Source organism: Vanellus vanellus (assembly GCF_965231255.1).
Source record: "Vanellus vanellus genome assembly, chromosome: 3".
NCBI lineage: Eukaryota > Metazoa > Chordata > Aves > Charadriiformes > Charadriidae > Vanellus > Vanellus vanellus.
Window position 1 is genome coordinate 24,098,445 of NC_138907.1, and position 16,655 is coordinate 24,115,099.

General features: G+C 35.7%; 1 protein-coding gene across 1 annotated transcript in view; it reads right to left on the minus strand.

Moving 5' to 3' along the window:
- The window catches only part of SPATA17 (spermatogenesis associated 17), a gene marked incomplete at both ends in the record, with an annotated part of 93,912 nt that overhangs the window by 43,451 nt on the left and 33,806 nt on the right, over window positions 1-16,655 (minus strand). Inside the window, 1 exon segment of the mRNA XM_082481644.1 lies at window positions 10,547-10,670. Within this exon segment, the coding sequence (XP_082337770.1) occupies window positions 10,547-10,670 (124 nt within the window).

Here is a 16,655-nt window from a genome sequence, read left to right on the forward strand (position 1 = left end):
AATGATACCATTTGGTATCTTTGAATTTGTAACATCAAAAGCTGCCTACAATAATATATCAGAAGACAGGAGAAGCTCTCCGTAAATAAATGGAAATAATACGGAAATAATAGATGGAAATAATATGGAAATTTCCTTTGTTAATGAAGTAATTGCTAAATAGGGAAGTCATTCACTTCTCCAAAAAATACATATACGCAACTAAACAATTTAACATTTAATTTCTTTTCATAGTTTCTTATGTCTCTTGCATTGTGCTTGCATGGGAATCTTCCCTCACCTTCCCGTCATCCCCACCATGGACATGTATTCTGACAGATTTATTAAACAATTTGCTGTAGCAAACCTATAGGATTAGACAATGACTAAAAACTCGAAAAGTGGCAGTATGTTTAACAAAGCAGTCTTCAATAAGACCAATAAACAATGACGTGAAGCTTTAATGAATGGTCATCTCATTGTATACAGGAAAGAATAAAGAAGAGGGAACAGAGCTGTGTTAGTCAGATTATTAAAGGTACTCAGAAATGAGTAGAGTGACATAATAAGAAAAAAAGGAAGAGATGAAGATTTTATTAAAAGATTGTTGAAACAGAAAAACTGGAAGCAAAGAGAACATGCAAAAGAAAGATAAATAAAACAACAGATGGGGAAAGATACACAGTTTTCATCACATTTGTTGCAGGACAGACGCAATTCCCAAATTAACAATATACATTACATACTAAACAAAAGCATTGAATATTGAGTAAACTGTGAAAGTTAATGAAAGAACTTTACCATTATACTATTCACTTGCCTAAGAGCTGGAAAACAAAAGAATTGGTGTGTACATCACTCATCTTGAAGTCTCATTAAAGCAAGGATACCATCAGTGCCACTTCTTAATCAACAGGAAGGTTTGCTGTTGAGAAATGTACAGCATTTTATCTTCATGACTTCTCCCATGCCATTCCTAACCTTTTTCTTCTTGTGCATTTATCTCTTATTAAGTGTGTACTTCTTCTGATATAATAGTTTCAAAAATTACCTGAGCAAGACCGTAAATCACATCAAACTTGTGCAAACGCCAGACAGACTACTATGCCTCAACCAAATTTATCCCAGTAACAATTTCAGGAATGTCAGTGGAGTTCCACTCTGTGTAAGTGTGCGTGAATGTGGCTCTGTGTGTGAGCTATTTATTTGATATTTGCACTACATTGTAATTTCCTTGCAATAGAGATTCTTTCTTAAATGTGTGTACCACATCATACACACATTCAATATATAACTCACCAGTTTTCTGACCCTGCAGCAATCCAACCCTTCTGCCACCCCAATTGACTGTAATACACAAAACATGGTCATGTTTTTCTAAGATCTCAGCATGTACACTTTTGATAGATCACACAGCTTGTCCTTTAAACTCTGCCATTAATCCTACCCACAGGAGTTGAGCAAGAAGTTTGTTGTCTAGAAAAAATCCGCACATACAGAGATTATGCAATTCAGATGCTGAAAAAGACACTTACCTTCTAGTTAGTGGATTTTTAAATGGCTAATGCTAGATGCAGAGAGGCTAAATGCTGTAGTACATGGTAGATACAGCAGAGATGCCACTGTGCTATAATACCATATGCTTAGTATGAGTGACAGGGCTAGAAACAAGCTATTTAGAAGAAGCTCTGAGAAATACTGCCATGTCTACATGGGTATGACTTTAAACAACTGAGCTTGCATAGGATCAAACACAAAACAGTACTCAAACTTTACACCCTATTGTGTGTTAAGCTCTTTCTAATGACAGATGATTTTTCCGCGTAAACTCTTTCTCATTTCTTTGCACAATTATCCAGTTATCAAACAAACTGAAATGATTTTATAATAAGCAGCCTTTAGGAAAAATAGAGTTTGCAATACTGTCACAGAACATGCTGAAAATTATTAAATTTGTTCTATTTTTAAGTTCATTCACTCACTAGCTTTAAAAAATAGGATGCGAATATCTTATTTTCTGGGAAGTGTGGCAAAAGGAGAAATTACTGATTTCTGTTGGAAGCACTTTAACTTACCACTTGTGCTAGAATGAGACTTATGAGAAGAGCGAACAGGAAGGAAGTACTTTTCACTGGCACTGGGGAGAAATACATCCAAAATGGTGCATAGCCATCTCTTTCTTATAGGAGGTAGGTTACGGTGTCAGCAGAATGCACTTCCCCATCCTCTTCCCGTTGCTCCCTAACGTACGGAGTTACCCTTTTCTGGGGATGGAGATCACCATGTTTGCTTGGCTTTGGCTTTGATTGCACTTGCTCTCTCTTGGGAGAAAACCACCCAGAAAGGCCGATTGAAAAAGATACAAGCAAAACTGGAAAATCTACAGAAGTTGTAAACTTTGTCACTAAATGATTTTGGCAGACTATGCATCAGACAGATTTTGGAGGTATATGTTGGCTTCCAGCACTTGTCTTCTTTTTACGCGACCATGATACTGTGTTGAGTAGCAGAATTAGAGTCCTGAGCATTCACAGGATGAGTAATTCCAAAAGGCAAGAGCTTGACTGAAGTTCTCAGACAACTAAATATTTTTGTGTGTGTGCAAATCACTTAAAGGTCATTTTTGGAATTCAGACCTAGTGGAACTAACCTTCTAGACATAAACAATTTTCTTTGTTCAGGTACCATGTCTTCCAGAATCACAAACACCTCAGTTACTGGATGCTTTCAGTTTACCTTACTTTGTCCTTCTTTTTGACAGAAACATTAGGCAATATTAACTGAGATTCCTTTCAAGCGAACTGAGATTGTGTGTATAGTGCCCCGTGAGGCACAAGAGTTGAATGATTTTCCTATAGTGAATACCTGTGAATAGACTGATACATCTGGCTTCCAAAGTGGAAGTGACTACATGAAGAAGGCTTGCTGATCAAACATACCTGTCACAAGTACTGTAAGAAGGATTTAATGTAAATTGAGAATTCTTTGGAAATAATATTTTGTAAAAACAGAACACTGTAGCATGAAGTGCTTTATATCCTAATGCTATTTAAATATAGCTGCAAGCCTGCCTGAGAGCTAGGAAAGCTCACTCTCTCCTCTTTAATTTAAATGGGATTTTTTATGGTACAAGCTTTGGAAAGTACTCAGAAATATCTGACTTCTTGGCAGAGAAGCGATGAGTGGATATTAAACTCCCATGGATAGGTGGGGATGTTCAGTGATAGGGGCACCTACATCTAAAAAAAAAATTAACCATTTTAGTTCATCTTCAGGAAGTATTAGTATGATAATTTCATCCCCTGAACATTTTAGAGACAGGATAATAAAATTACAACAGTAAAGAGGGAGGAAATAAAATGTAAAAGGTAAGACCTAATTCATTCTTCATGCTGGCTCAGTCCTTGGCCTTTCCTGAACAGACACTGCCAATAGTAACAAATTATGTATAATCATTTTGTGATGAGGACTGTTCACTTGGGACTAAGCTCAAATGACCAAACTCACAGCCTTGTCTCTTAAACTGTGGATCTGAAGATCAAAGGCCAGAGCTTTATCCACTGAGTCCTCACCTTTATAAGAATAAAACTGCCAGGTGTCCAGAGACAGAGTGGGTGTCAAACAGTGTCATTTTAGACCAATTGTTTTTCAAGCTCTTACAGGACAGCACATTAGGTTAGAAGCATATTAATCAGTTGTGTCTTCTGAATATTCATTAGCCTTGTCCAGGAAGGATTTTCTGGCTTTTTTTATTCCTCACTTAGAACATTTACACCTGATATAAGTATAGTAACTTCAATAGAATTAACCTTAGCTTTCCAGTAGTGTAAAAAGGGGAAAAATACAGTCAGCGTAATGTTTATGAATTGCCATCTCTGTTGACAGAAAAAATGTAACAAAAAATATCTTAGCATTGAATAGAATTTGAATTTAAAATATTTTACTCTATGAACTAACAAACATGAAATAACAACTGATTGCATTTGATAAAAGTGATATAATTTTGAGTTCTATAATAACTCCAGAAAAGCAAAATGAAACTGGTCTGATAAACAAAAGCTGAAAAGTAGCCCTGGGGCATATTTTTGCTACCTTTATACACAAAAATCCTAATCCAGAGTCCACAGAAGTTTGCTAAATTACTGCCATTACCCTAAAGTGGAATTGATTATGGAGTGTGGCTGTTACAACAGAGAGAGTAATAATGGAAAAATCTCGGTTCTTATTGCCAAAATTAGAAATTTTCACTGTTACTCACTTGATGCTAACATTTTCTTCCTCCCCACAGAACATTATTCTTATGTTTGGGGTTTTTTTTAATTGTTTTCTATACTGCTAAAGTATTAAAGATTTATTGTCTCACATGTTTATGTCTCCCTGGAAAGGGTTACCTCAGTCAGGACTAGTTCCATTAAAAATACTTCCTTATTTTATAGCACCAGTTATTATATCCCTACAAGTAATCCTTTCCAATGCCTTAGTTCAATGGGAATAAATATGGGCAAATAGCAGCCACATGTCTAAACGCATTAGCCTTGACTCAACAGAGAGACGGTGACACACTCGAGCAAGCACTGAAAACTGAAGGAACTACTGCAATCCAAAAAGATAACTCATGTCTTGTTACTGGCAGTTACTAAAAGAAAAGTCATAGATTCTGTAAGTTTTACAACAAAAAGGGCCTACTATTACACATGGGCTTTGTTCTTCTCTTGCAGCTCGAAATTACCTAGGAGCTTATGAGCGGTATCTGTTCACAAACTGCCAAAAGATATCAGGAGAAACTGTCACCCTGCTAAAGAGGGCTGAAAAGTGATGGGCTTTACTGTTGCTTGGAGTAGGAGAGGCAATCCCCAGAACCTCACCTGACTGTGGAGAAAGAATAAGGCACTTTGCAGTTGCATATTCTTCTGTGGTGGAAAGACAGAGACAGTATATGCTGTGAAATGATCGTGCTGCAAAACGGTACTGCAAGAAGAATGGGTGAACTTGGTCTTCCAAGGAAGAGCAGTTTGAGAGGCAGTGTTGTGGGCCTAGATCTTTTACCACACTCTTTTTGTTAGGTTATTCCTTCTCTGAGTATCAAGAGAGGCAGGAATTGGAGGAATACAAAGACAAAAAGTGAAAATACAAGTCCTTCAACTACAGATTGCTGGAAACTGGGAGACTATTCTTGGCACGTCGTTATTCATCTTCCCTACGCATGTGCTTTCGGCCACTGTCAAAGATAGGATGTTAGGTCAAAGGAACCTTCAGACTGACTCAGTCAGATCTGTTAATTGATCAGGACCCACCAGAAAGAAGATTCTGCACAAAAATCAAGAGTAGGCATACACAAACAACTGCATGATTGATTTTTCTCAAGGTTTCAGTAGTTAAAGCATTCAGACACAACAGAAGATCCCACAGAACAGAGGATCAGTATTAGTTCATCTAATCTCAGCGTGATTTATCACAGAGCAGAAAGTCCAGGTTCGGAAATGAGGCTGGGACTGAGTTCACCAGCCAAAGCAATAATAAGCTTAAGTGAAGCATATATCACATCACATTCTTATAATAATGTCAAAATATGTTTTGTAATTGTGTGACAAAGCTCTCAGGCTTTGGTAAGATAGATCACAAAGGGTCTTGGCTTTCTGGACTAGTGGTACCTTCATTTTCTCTGAAAAAATGTAAATGTGGTTTATCTGTTTCGAAACAGAAGAAAGTTGGGGAAAAGAGAATTAAGATACTCTTTTACCTCACCCAGTACTGCTTGCTATATAGGAAAAAACTATAGAGTAAAGGGAAAAGATTTGCTGCTCTGCTGATTCTCCAACCCTTTTCTCAGTGACAGGAGAAACTCTAATAGCAAAAGGCTTCTTCAGCTGCGGCACTCTGAAAACTGATTCTGTAGGAATCTTTTCCTGATCTCAATGACTTCACAAGACACATACCACTCTGCTCCTCCCACCACTTCTCCCGCTCTAGCTCCTTTCAGTTACCACTGCCTTCTGCTCCCCACAGCGCTGTGGACACACAGGTCCTCCACCCGGGTAGCAACAGTAGTGCTTGCAGCAGCTGACACGCTTGCTCCCGCTCACAGCCTCACCTCAGCATTGCTGCTTGCTCTGTCAGCAGATGCTTAAACAACACAGGTCTGCATTCCGGCTTGATACTGGATCTCTGGATTTAGTCTATTATACACCGAATTCTAACCATCTTTCTAAGACAAAGACCAACTGCAAAATTTCTTGGAAGGTTGGAAATACCGATGACAGGAATCATGCAACCACACGTTCCAACAAACGTGGGCTCTTCATACCCACTTCTACAAAGTGCCATCAACGTACTTAGCGATTCTGTCGTTCATTGGCTTTAAAGGCCATTTGTCAGCACTTTGCAAAGGATGGCCCTTACTACAAATGTCTGCCTTGCGAATATGACAAAGAGCAGAAGCAAGAACCTATTCGATTATAATATATTTTGTTAATGCAGAAAGGGGAACTGCAGGGATATAGAAGGGTAATCTACATAGGTAAACATGTTTCTAATAGAAAACCACATTTAATAAGTAGCTCATTTATTAATGACAACTAAAAAAAGGATTATTACCACTCTAGTGGAAATAGCATACTGTGATTATGGACTAATAAGAAAAACTTAATTATTATAAGTTTCATGTCTCAATAAGAAATTACAATGCAGTTCATGATAAAACAGATAAAAACAATGAAAAAGTACATGTTTCAAATAAAAAATGACAAGAAATACTCTTAACAAAGGCAAAGGTTTCTTAAACATGTACTGCAATTTTTATCACGTTCATCATGAAGTCAGAATTTATCAGACTCTTAAGGTAAAAATTGTTATAGATACATAAATTTTAAAATCTGAAATATAGAGAATCTTATTTTTAAAATGGAATTTAGTTTGTAAGCCTCAAAGTTGCTACCTCACATTTATTTCTTGCTGTGTTTTATGCTGGAATCTCTTCTAACAAGCAACCAGTAGGCAGAGCAGACAACACAATTTATCACGTGATAAGAAGGGCATGGACTTGACTGTTGGGTTTTTTTTTCATAATTAGGGGAATCATGTGGGAGAAATTTCCTTCAAACAAAAGAAGCTCATGTGTGTAAGATGTTACTTGACTAGTTATTGATACTACTGGCATATATAGCAAGTTGATTAAAAGCTCAATATTCCATTACCATGAAGTTTTAGAGCTCATGCTTTATTTCTCCAGACATTATTTGGCAACTAACTTAATTTAAATCAAATAAAAATTTACTTTCTTTTTTCAAGCCCACTCTTATGCCTACAATTAGGGTTATATTTGTGTTGCATGGATATTACTGGCACTACAGAAAAAAAATACATAGCTGTTTTTTAGTAAGGCAAAAAACTGTGTTTTGAAGTTGGCAGGATGTATAACATTGTACTTTCACAAAAAGACAGACAGTAATTAGATTATTAATATAAATTATTAATATATGTTATTAATAACAGCAAATTAACATTACTCCTGTTAGAAACTATTGATTATGCAAATATCCTAACTTCTTCAACTTTCTTTTCTTTAAACTTCTTTGCTAAAATACTAACATTCTTTTACTCAAATGAACTGCTTAGGTCTTATGTGGATTAAAATGTTTGTGTAAATGCAATGTATTTCTACAAGTAACAATGGGAAATAGTCATATTATAGCAAAATACACTCAGTCAACTGTTTCAAAAAAATATAGGAAAATTGTTAAGTATAATATAATACCATATGCTTTTATCATCCAGTGATTTCCCTGACTGTCACTTTCATAACAATGGTACTCAATACACCTTCCCCCAGAATGGTGGGGAACTGCAGACAAAACAACTTAAATGTGGGTATGTCTATATAATATTTTGTAGGTAAATCAAACTCCTTGTTCCTGAGTTTAAAGCATGCACACACTTATTCTGCCCATATTTTGAGCTGACCAGAAGCTGTGTAACTGCATTAATTCTTGAGCTAATATACCGTGGGTCTCAACAGGGCTAATTAGTTTGGGTTCAGCCCCATGTTATAGCTCCAGATTGGCTTGGAAAGTAATCAAAGCAAGCTCACATCTGTCTATATAAGACTATGTATATATACCTGGTACCAGTAACAACAAATAATGCATACTAATTCAGAGTTTGACATCCATTTCTTCCTCTTTTTTTTATTTTTCTTTATAAAGGTAACAGTTTATGGAAGAAATAAATGCTTGAATAGTAAGATCATTCATGAAAAAGACAAAACGTGGACTTCATCATAGGCCATGCTATTATATACACACTAGACACCCCTGTACATTCATGATACTTGCATTCTTACTTTTTGAAATGTAAAATAATGCTAGCAATAGGAATGGGCACAACTTATATAAATACATATAATCTGTGGAATAAGAAGAGCAAATTCTGCAATCAATAAAGGATTCATAGACTTCAAGGCCAGAAAGGATCACTGCATCATCTGCTACATTGTGCAATGCCACGATGTCTGATCATCTCTCTTTTTAACCTGTAACACACTTCTGAGATGGGTTTCTGGGCTTCAGCTTGTAGGCAGTGGAGAATGGAACTTGACATGCCTTTCTTTACTCAAATTGAGGAGCAACAACTCCTTACTTCCTTTCTGTCAATAAGCAAGCACCCTTTTCACAGCCTTTCGGCCTGTAGTAAAATAAAAAGATTCAAAACTACAGGATATATTTGAAACAATTATTCCCCATACAGATTTTGCAACGCTGTCAATATAACGTGGCTGAACATTGGCAGCCTTGATGCATGAGGTGGCTCAGCTCCATCATTGCACCTTGTTATGCATGGAAGGAAGGTGAGGAGATTGTTGCAAACTTTAGCAGATCGTCTCTGTAACTTGTTGGGCTTTAATTAATGCATAACTCTACAATAAGTCCAGCTCATCAACATCCTCTTTTCATTTCCTATGCTCCCTGCTTACAAATTGTAGTTTTTCCTCATATCACTTAAAAGTGTTGACTTTTGCTGTCTGGTTCTACTGAGACATGAACAGACCTTGCTCAGTACTACAATTAACTATCCTTTGAAGACAGCAAGACATAGCTGTAGTCAGATCAGGAGACCAGGCATATCAAGAATAAAATGTCACTGGCACAGGTTGCCCAGAGAGGTGGTAGGTGCCCCATCCCTGGAAACATTCAAGGTCAGGTTGGACAGGGCTCTGAGCAACCTGATCTATTTGAAGATGTCCCTGCTCATTGCATAGGGGTTGGAACTAAGTGACCTTTAAAGGTCCCTTCCAACCCAAACTATTCTATGATTCTATGATTCTATATTAATGTTTATGCATATATTTACATAAATTGTTCTGTTTGAAACAAGAGTTCCCAATATTCTACAGTTTAAAAAAATAGAAAAATACTGTGCAGATTATTCTTAATATTCTAGACCCACATCTGGACAAGTCAATTATTGTGAGCTAATTTCCATTATTAACTAGATCCCCTGTCTAAAATCCACTCAGAAAACTTTTAATGCTATTTTTTACTGATATTTTACTATGCTATTCTTTTGCAAATAAAATTACTTAAATTTGATTTACAAGTTGAGCTTTCATAACAGATAGCCAGTGAGTTAGACTATATTTCTATTTGTTGGATAGATCACAAATGATTCCCTAACAGAGGGAAAGACTAAATATTCTGTCACTAAGTGTCACAGTATTTTCCTGCATTCTTTAGGATTAACAGTTCTTACACACAGATTATAATTAACAAAGTATAAAAAACAAGCACTTAGTTCATCCCCTGATTGCGTGTTAATTCCTTGTTCATATGAAAAACAACAAGTCACCAAACATTTATGGACACAAAATATTTTTTTTTACAAAAGTTCACATAAGGAAAAAAAAAGGCAAACCCACAAGCTTTACCAATCATATCAATTTTGTATCTACTGCCATATTCACCTGTCTGTAAAGCAGCTTACACTAGAAAGCCTGAAAAAATATACCACTTCTATCAATACAAAACAAATTAATCAGTAAATATTTAAAATTTATGAGGCATTTCTACGTGAACAATCACACTAAATAAGCTGATTCAAGCAGTTCTAGGAAAAGCTTTAGCTGAAAACCTGCATTTACAATCTATCCTAAAAACAAGCAGAACACAACACCAATCCAAGCATTAGTTCAATTAAAAATAAGGAAAAAAATGAAATCCCTTCTCAGCTTAATAACTTGTTAGTTCTTGACAAGTGCAACAACACAACAATAAGCCAGTCAAAATGAGTTTTTAAAGCGAGGTTATGCCCTTCGTGTTGTGTTATCACAGAGGCAGATCAAACTGCTGACTTGGACTCTTTCTGCCAGCAGTGCTGATGCTGCCTCTATGAAGCTGCTGTCACAGAATAGTCATGGTACCTGCTCTTGCCTATAGAAAAGCACTAAATTGAACTCGAAGTAGTGTCTTTGTGATATCTTTTCAACAAGTCATGTCCCATTCAGCCTGCTAGTTTATCTCTGTCAGGCTGGGGGCCCAAGTGGTTTGCATGAGCTGTCAGGGACAGGTATACCAACCTGCTCAGTGCTAAGGAGGTAATGCATCTTTCGGGCTTGGTATTTCTTCTCCTTTTCTTTCTTTTCTAGGTCTTTCCTTTTCTCTTCATTTTCCTTCATGTCTGCATACTCTTGGAGTTCGTTCCTGTAATAAAATAAGTCCGCCAATTGTATTACAACAGTAAAAGCCAAGCCAATGTTTTATTTTACTTTAACCCTTTTATAGCTTCACAGCATTCTTCTATCATGTAGTAGCAGTATACTGACACCACTGGAATGCAAAATTACGGTTCGTTCAGTTCCACAGCAGCAGGATTGTACATGGGTATAACTGTGAAGAAATAGGATTAAAGTAATAAAAACTATGAACAGTGTATTAGTTCATATTGCTTGCTCTTTTGAAGAATATGTCCACCTACATATTTTTATAGCTTGATAAAATGGCATTCATATATGTCCTCTTTTTGTCTTTAAGAGTCATTTTAATTTGAATTTCTCTAAGCAGAAGTTATAGTTTAGTGGTTTTCCTTCAAATGGTTTCAAAATACAAGTTGTTCGCTTATGTTTTAGCTAGGAGAACTGAATGTAAACCTTTTATCGCGTGCAATGTCCTTAAGAGGAGCTTCCACACATGAGGCTTCGTGCACAGGTCACTTTCTACTCTGGTCGGATAGCAACGGTACAGGCCACTAGAAGAAACAGGAATATAGCTGCCCCATGAGCCACTGCATGACAGAGGTTTGCAAACACATAGCGTCATCTAAACGGCTGGGTCTGTGTATTCAATAGGTCATAGAAAATTCTTTCATCGTAAAAGAAATAAGGAACTGTACCTAATAACAGCTCTTGAAGGATGGAGAAAACTCATTATTTTCACTGAATGTTTGGAGGAAAACGTTCACAGAAAATGGGCGTAGATTTTCTCCTCAAAAGGCTTTTTTTCCTAGACCCAGGCTTGCCATAAATTATGCAAACAGTGGAGTGAATTAATGTTCTATAAGAAACGAAATTCCGTGCTATTGTGCACAGCGCATGTGTATGGAATTTTTTTGACCCAGTTAAAAAAGGTTAGTTTGATTAACATTTGTTATTTTTGTTATTAAGAAATGGCTAGTTCAAATTAACCTGGGTGCCAAAGACACCGAGCATATTCAGTCAAGCATTTAGATTGTTTCAAAGTTAATTAAGTGAGTAAATTCTAGTCTTTATTTTTTTAAGCATGTGTGTATATGAGAAAATAAAAAGCAAAGAAAAATACACTATTCACATATCTGGATATGTGAAATATTCCAGCAAAACAGATTATTTAGAGAGGTCCATATTAATAGTCTCAGTTTCAATGAGTACCAAATAAGACACTCTAGGACAAGGGTCAAATCCTGTCAAAATATGCACATGAATAAATTTGCTGATACGAATAATCCCATGGGAAAGTCATATTGCTCCTTAAAGTTTTTTTAAGATTGTGACTCAGACTTATTCTCAATATTTTAATTATCATAATGTTTTTTTTTTATCAAAATATGTGAAAGAGCAATAATTGCTTCATAAATATGAACACTATGAAACCACATTCTTAAATACAAGTTGCAATGTAGAATTTTTATTTGTGTCATGCTATCTTTCAAGTTTGTATCAACTAAAATAAGTAAAATATTAAGTAATTAAATAAGCTTTATTTCAAACGTTAAAGAAAAAATAGAACGAAAAGGAAATAAATTAAAGATCAGAAAAGATGTATAGGTCTGTTTCAATCTCTGGAAATATTTTTTGTTGCAGTTTACTGTTAAAGGCTGCTAATACAATATTTCATACAAGGTTACTTATGAAGCACACTGACGTTTAAAAATCACCATGCTATGCTTTTGCAGCAGTGTAATTTTTTTCCAACATAAGATTAAATTGCAAAATAAATGAATTACTTAGAGTGGCATGGCCCCCATTTTGCCACCCTTCTCTTGAAAATTGCTTATTAATATGAAAAAAGAAGTTGGAAAATAGCCTGTTTTACTTTATGCATAGCATTTCGGGGCCTCAAAGCCTGCAGAGCCGGACTAGCTGCACATTTTAGATTGTGTTGGCAAGCGGGGACGATGACCTTTCTGACCTGCATCTCAAGGCTATTATTAATCGCTAAGTAACCTGGTAAAGCCAAACAAATTTGTTTCCATTGAAAGGATCTCTATCTGTGTCTGAGAATTTGTGCTGTACCAAACAAACCTCATTAACTGTGTCCATTTTTGACAAAGAACTAGGAGTTGGAGAGATTGGCGACCTTTCTTTGTCCTTAAGGTAAAGATTTCAGAGTCACTGCATGTAGGCACATAAGCATTTTTACTTGGAAACTCTTTGTTCTATATCAATCAATCATAAACAAATGAATAAATAGACAATGCATATAGTATCAACTTTGTTCTTTTATTTTATGCCACTTTACCTCCAATATCAGAGTGTATGATCCATGTTTTACATATTTAATATTTCTTGTTCCTTTTTGATTAGAGTCTGCTATTCAGCTTTAGTATCGCTACCTATAACTGATGAAATATCTATCAACATGTTACTATAGTTCATTCATGTTCTTATATACTCATCTACTTCTCAAGAGTGGATACAGAAGCTTTGTTATTTAGAAAACAACTGGTGATGAAAGATTCCAAATAATGATAAAAATATAAATTTGTATTACAGATGTAATGGTAATGGGATGCAAAATGTTTCCTATTGTCATTAATCTGAATTTACCAGGTTATTTTGAATGAATGATTAATAATCATTATTTGCTGAAATTAAATGAAGTCTAAAATACTTGTTGAAGTTCAATGTAATTCACGATCTCTTTAGACAGTACTATCATCCAAATTATCATGATCCTTCCTGATTATCACACGTCCTCACTACTGCCGTACAATAATGCATTTAAAAGTTTGAGTTTTTTTAAGCAGTTACAAATAATTTTCAACATACTTTTGCAGCCTGCACCCTTGTCAATAAGACAAAGTGTGTTTTCCTTGTCATAGGGAATGCTTCACGTAATTGAAAATAGGCATAGGATTATCAACATATGTGATCAAAGCCCACAATTAAAAATGAACTTGTGTAACAAATCTGTGAAGCAGCTATTGATTTGTTAATGGTAAAATGATTTGCTTTATATAGGTTGAAAATAAAACATTTTCATATGACAGGGTAACTTATTGTTATTCTGATATTTCATTATGCAGTAGGCAGTGGTGTTGGTTCCAGCTATGAGATGCAAATTCGGTTGACAGTGCTCCTGCTGTCTGTATAAAGGTTAAAAATACACATATAATATTGCTCCTGGCACTTTTGGAAAGGTCTTCAAGTGATGATTTCAGCAATATACAGATTGTAATAATTCTGCATAGAACTGCATCATCTTACAAATTCACACTGACCTACATTTATTGAACTTTATCAAACTATTGCATTCTGTTTGCATTTTCACTGGTATTCTGTAGTCATTTGACCAGATAACCATAACGTTATAATATTAACCAAAGCAAAGGGCATCTGAGAAAATCAATAATCAGTATTGTTGCCTAAAGTACCCAGAAAGACTATAAAGTTATCGTGATTTTAAACAGTTCAGACCCCAAATCATAAAATTCCTGCAACACAGGCACTAGGCAGCCTTAGCATAAAAGGAGATAACCTAAATCGATTTTACCTTCATGACTATATATCATTCTCCCGGCTCAAATACAGAATATAGAAGTGAAAATGAAATTAGTGGGACAATACTTTTGATACACCACTGCATGCCACTTGCTTTCACATTAAGTTGGTGTAGGTGAGAATGGAATACGACCTGCCATCATAATATCATTTGACTTAATCTATTACATTTGGGAAAAAATTAAATATATGTATAGACTAGCCTAGGATGTAAAAATAGTTTAGAGAGCTCTGTACTTTAAAAGCAAAGTTTTAACAGAATATACAAACTACATACTTATGTTAGCTATATACCTTCAAACAGCTTGATCATCCTCAATCCTTTTCTGATTTTTGAATGAAGCTGTACAGATTTACTGAGCAGAACAGAGCAGCTCTTTAACACCCTTACTCCTCTCTACCATGATGTATACTCCAGTGGGTATCCTGGAGACAGAATCCCTTGACCAAATGTTTGATCTCGAGTTACAGTGAAACAGATGCTCAAAGAGGCAGTCCATTATTAGTAGTATGAGGTATCTTACTGCCTAGGAGACCTACCACAAATGGATATCCAAAATTCGTACTAATTTTAAATGTGAATGTTTACATCAATCCACTTGACAACTTAATCATGACACTTTCTCCAAAATCTGGAGGAATGGTACTGCTCTATCATTGCAGTACAATGAACAGGAAACCAATATAACTCCTTAGGATGAAAAAAATTAAAATAAATAAAGGTAATGTGTAGGCATGCAAAACCACCCTATAGTTTCTATTATTATTAATTTTACAGAAAGGCCTTAAAATCCCATTATACTTTGTGCATAGTAGAACATACTCTGCCCATCTTTCCTTAATCACATAGTGTACGCTGCCAATGGAATTAAGTGACATACCAGTTCAACTGTCAAGGTCCACAATGTGATCAATATACTACGTAGGAAATGTGATGAACATAGCAGCGAAGGGCATACAGTGAATGAATACCTTGTGCAGATCAGGAGATCAGGACACAGCATGTACCAGACGATAGGAAAGAACAGACTGATGTATCCTTCTTATCCTTCCAATTTCCACTGCTGCACAGTTACTCAAGAGAGTGCAACAACTTTTCAAAATACTGATTGCAGAGCCAGTTTATAACTAAAAAGGGAGTATTTTCCCTACTCCATTATATAGAATCTTCTAATTAAGGTTTCAATAACAACTCTCACAGAATTTTTCCTCACACCTATTTAAAACCTACTTTTTTGGTAATATATAGTCTTTTCAAATTATTCCATTCTCTGGAAACACGCAAACTTATTGGTCCAAATGTTTTTCCCTTGTGTATATAAATCTTTAAGCTGAATTTACTTCATACTCTTTGGCAGCACAAAATGCTGTGAAGTTAAAAATAGGTTTTTTACAGGTCTGAATTAAAAGATGGTGTTTTGTTAGCTTAAATATTTTGATTTAATTAAACTGTAAAACCCAGCCATTAAGGACATAGCATAAGAGTAACTACAACACTGAAGCTTCTGTTGGCTGAGGAACTGGATCCAAGTATACTGGTTCAACTTTATTTATGCTCAGGTCTATACTAATAAAGCAAACCACAGCAGGAAAAATGCTTTCACTCCACGTCTGTTTGCTATTTACCCCTTCAGGGAAAATCGGCCTGGTTGATTAGCTTAAACATTGAAATTAGTATTTGGGGATAACAAAGCTGATCTAGCCCAGAATGGCTAACAGAGCCCTAACATAAATTATTCCGATAGCAGTTTAGCAGCAGTGGTCATTTCTAGCACAGTGTCAGAGCTAAGCTGCTAAGAGAGCAGTCATGTTCTTAATTTTTCCAGCAAGATATAAAAGAGCATGTCTAACCACAGCAAATACCATTGAAAGTTTTCTAGTGAATGTCATGTGAAAGTATCTGTTATCTTCTGGCACTGCAACTCCCAGAAGACTATATATGCTACCATCTGCGCAGTAATAACTAGAGGAAAGCACACTGCTATGTTTTGCCACAGTTAAGCTGTTCCCAGTACTAGAATGAACTCATTTAAGCTGTTATCTCTCTGCTGCAGTGCAGGACAATGTCGACATATCTGTATTCCTTTTACTTTAATATATGGTACTTGGCAACATTTACAATATACAACATTATGTGATTTAGAAAGCAAACATGACGTTATAACTTCTAAAGGTCATCAGCTAAGTTGATTTTCTTTCTCAAGGTATTATGAAACAATTTGACTGAGGTCTACTGCCTGATTCACATTTTTCACTTACTTTCATATAAAAGTCTGCATATGTTTGCAAATAAAATGGTACGCTTTATTCACATTAAACAGGTTTTACAGTGGCAAGGCAGGGAGACCTTTTATGTATTGACCCATTACGTAAAGCAGAGCAGTAATGCCAGATCTCACAAATTCAGAGTGATTTTCACAGTACTTGATGG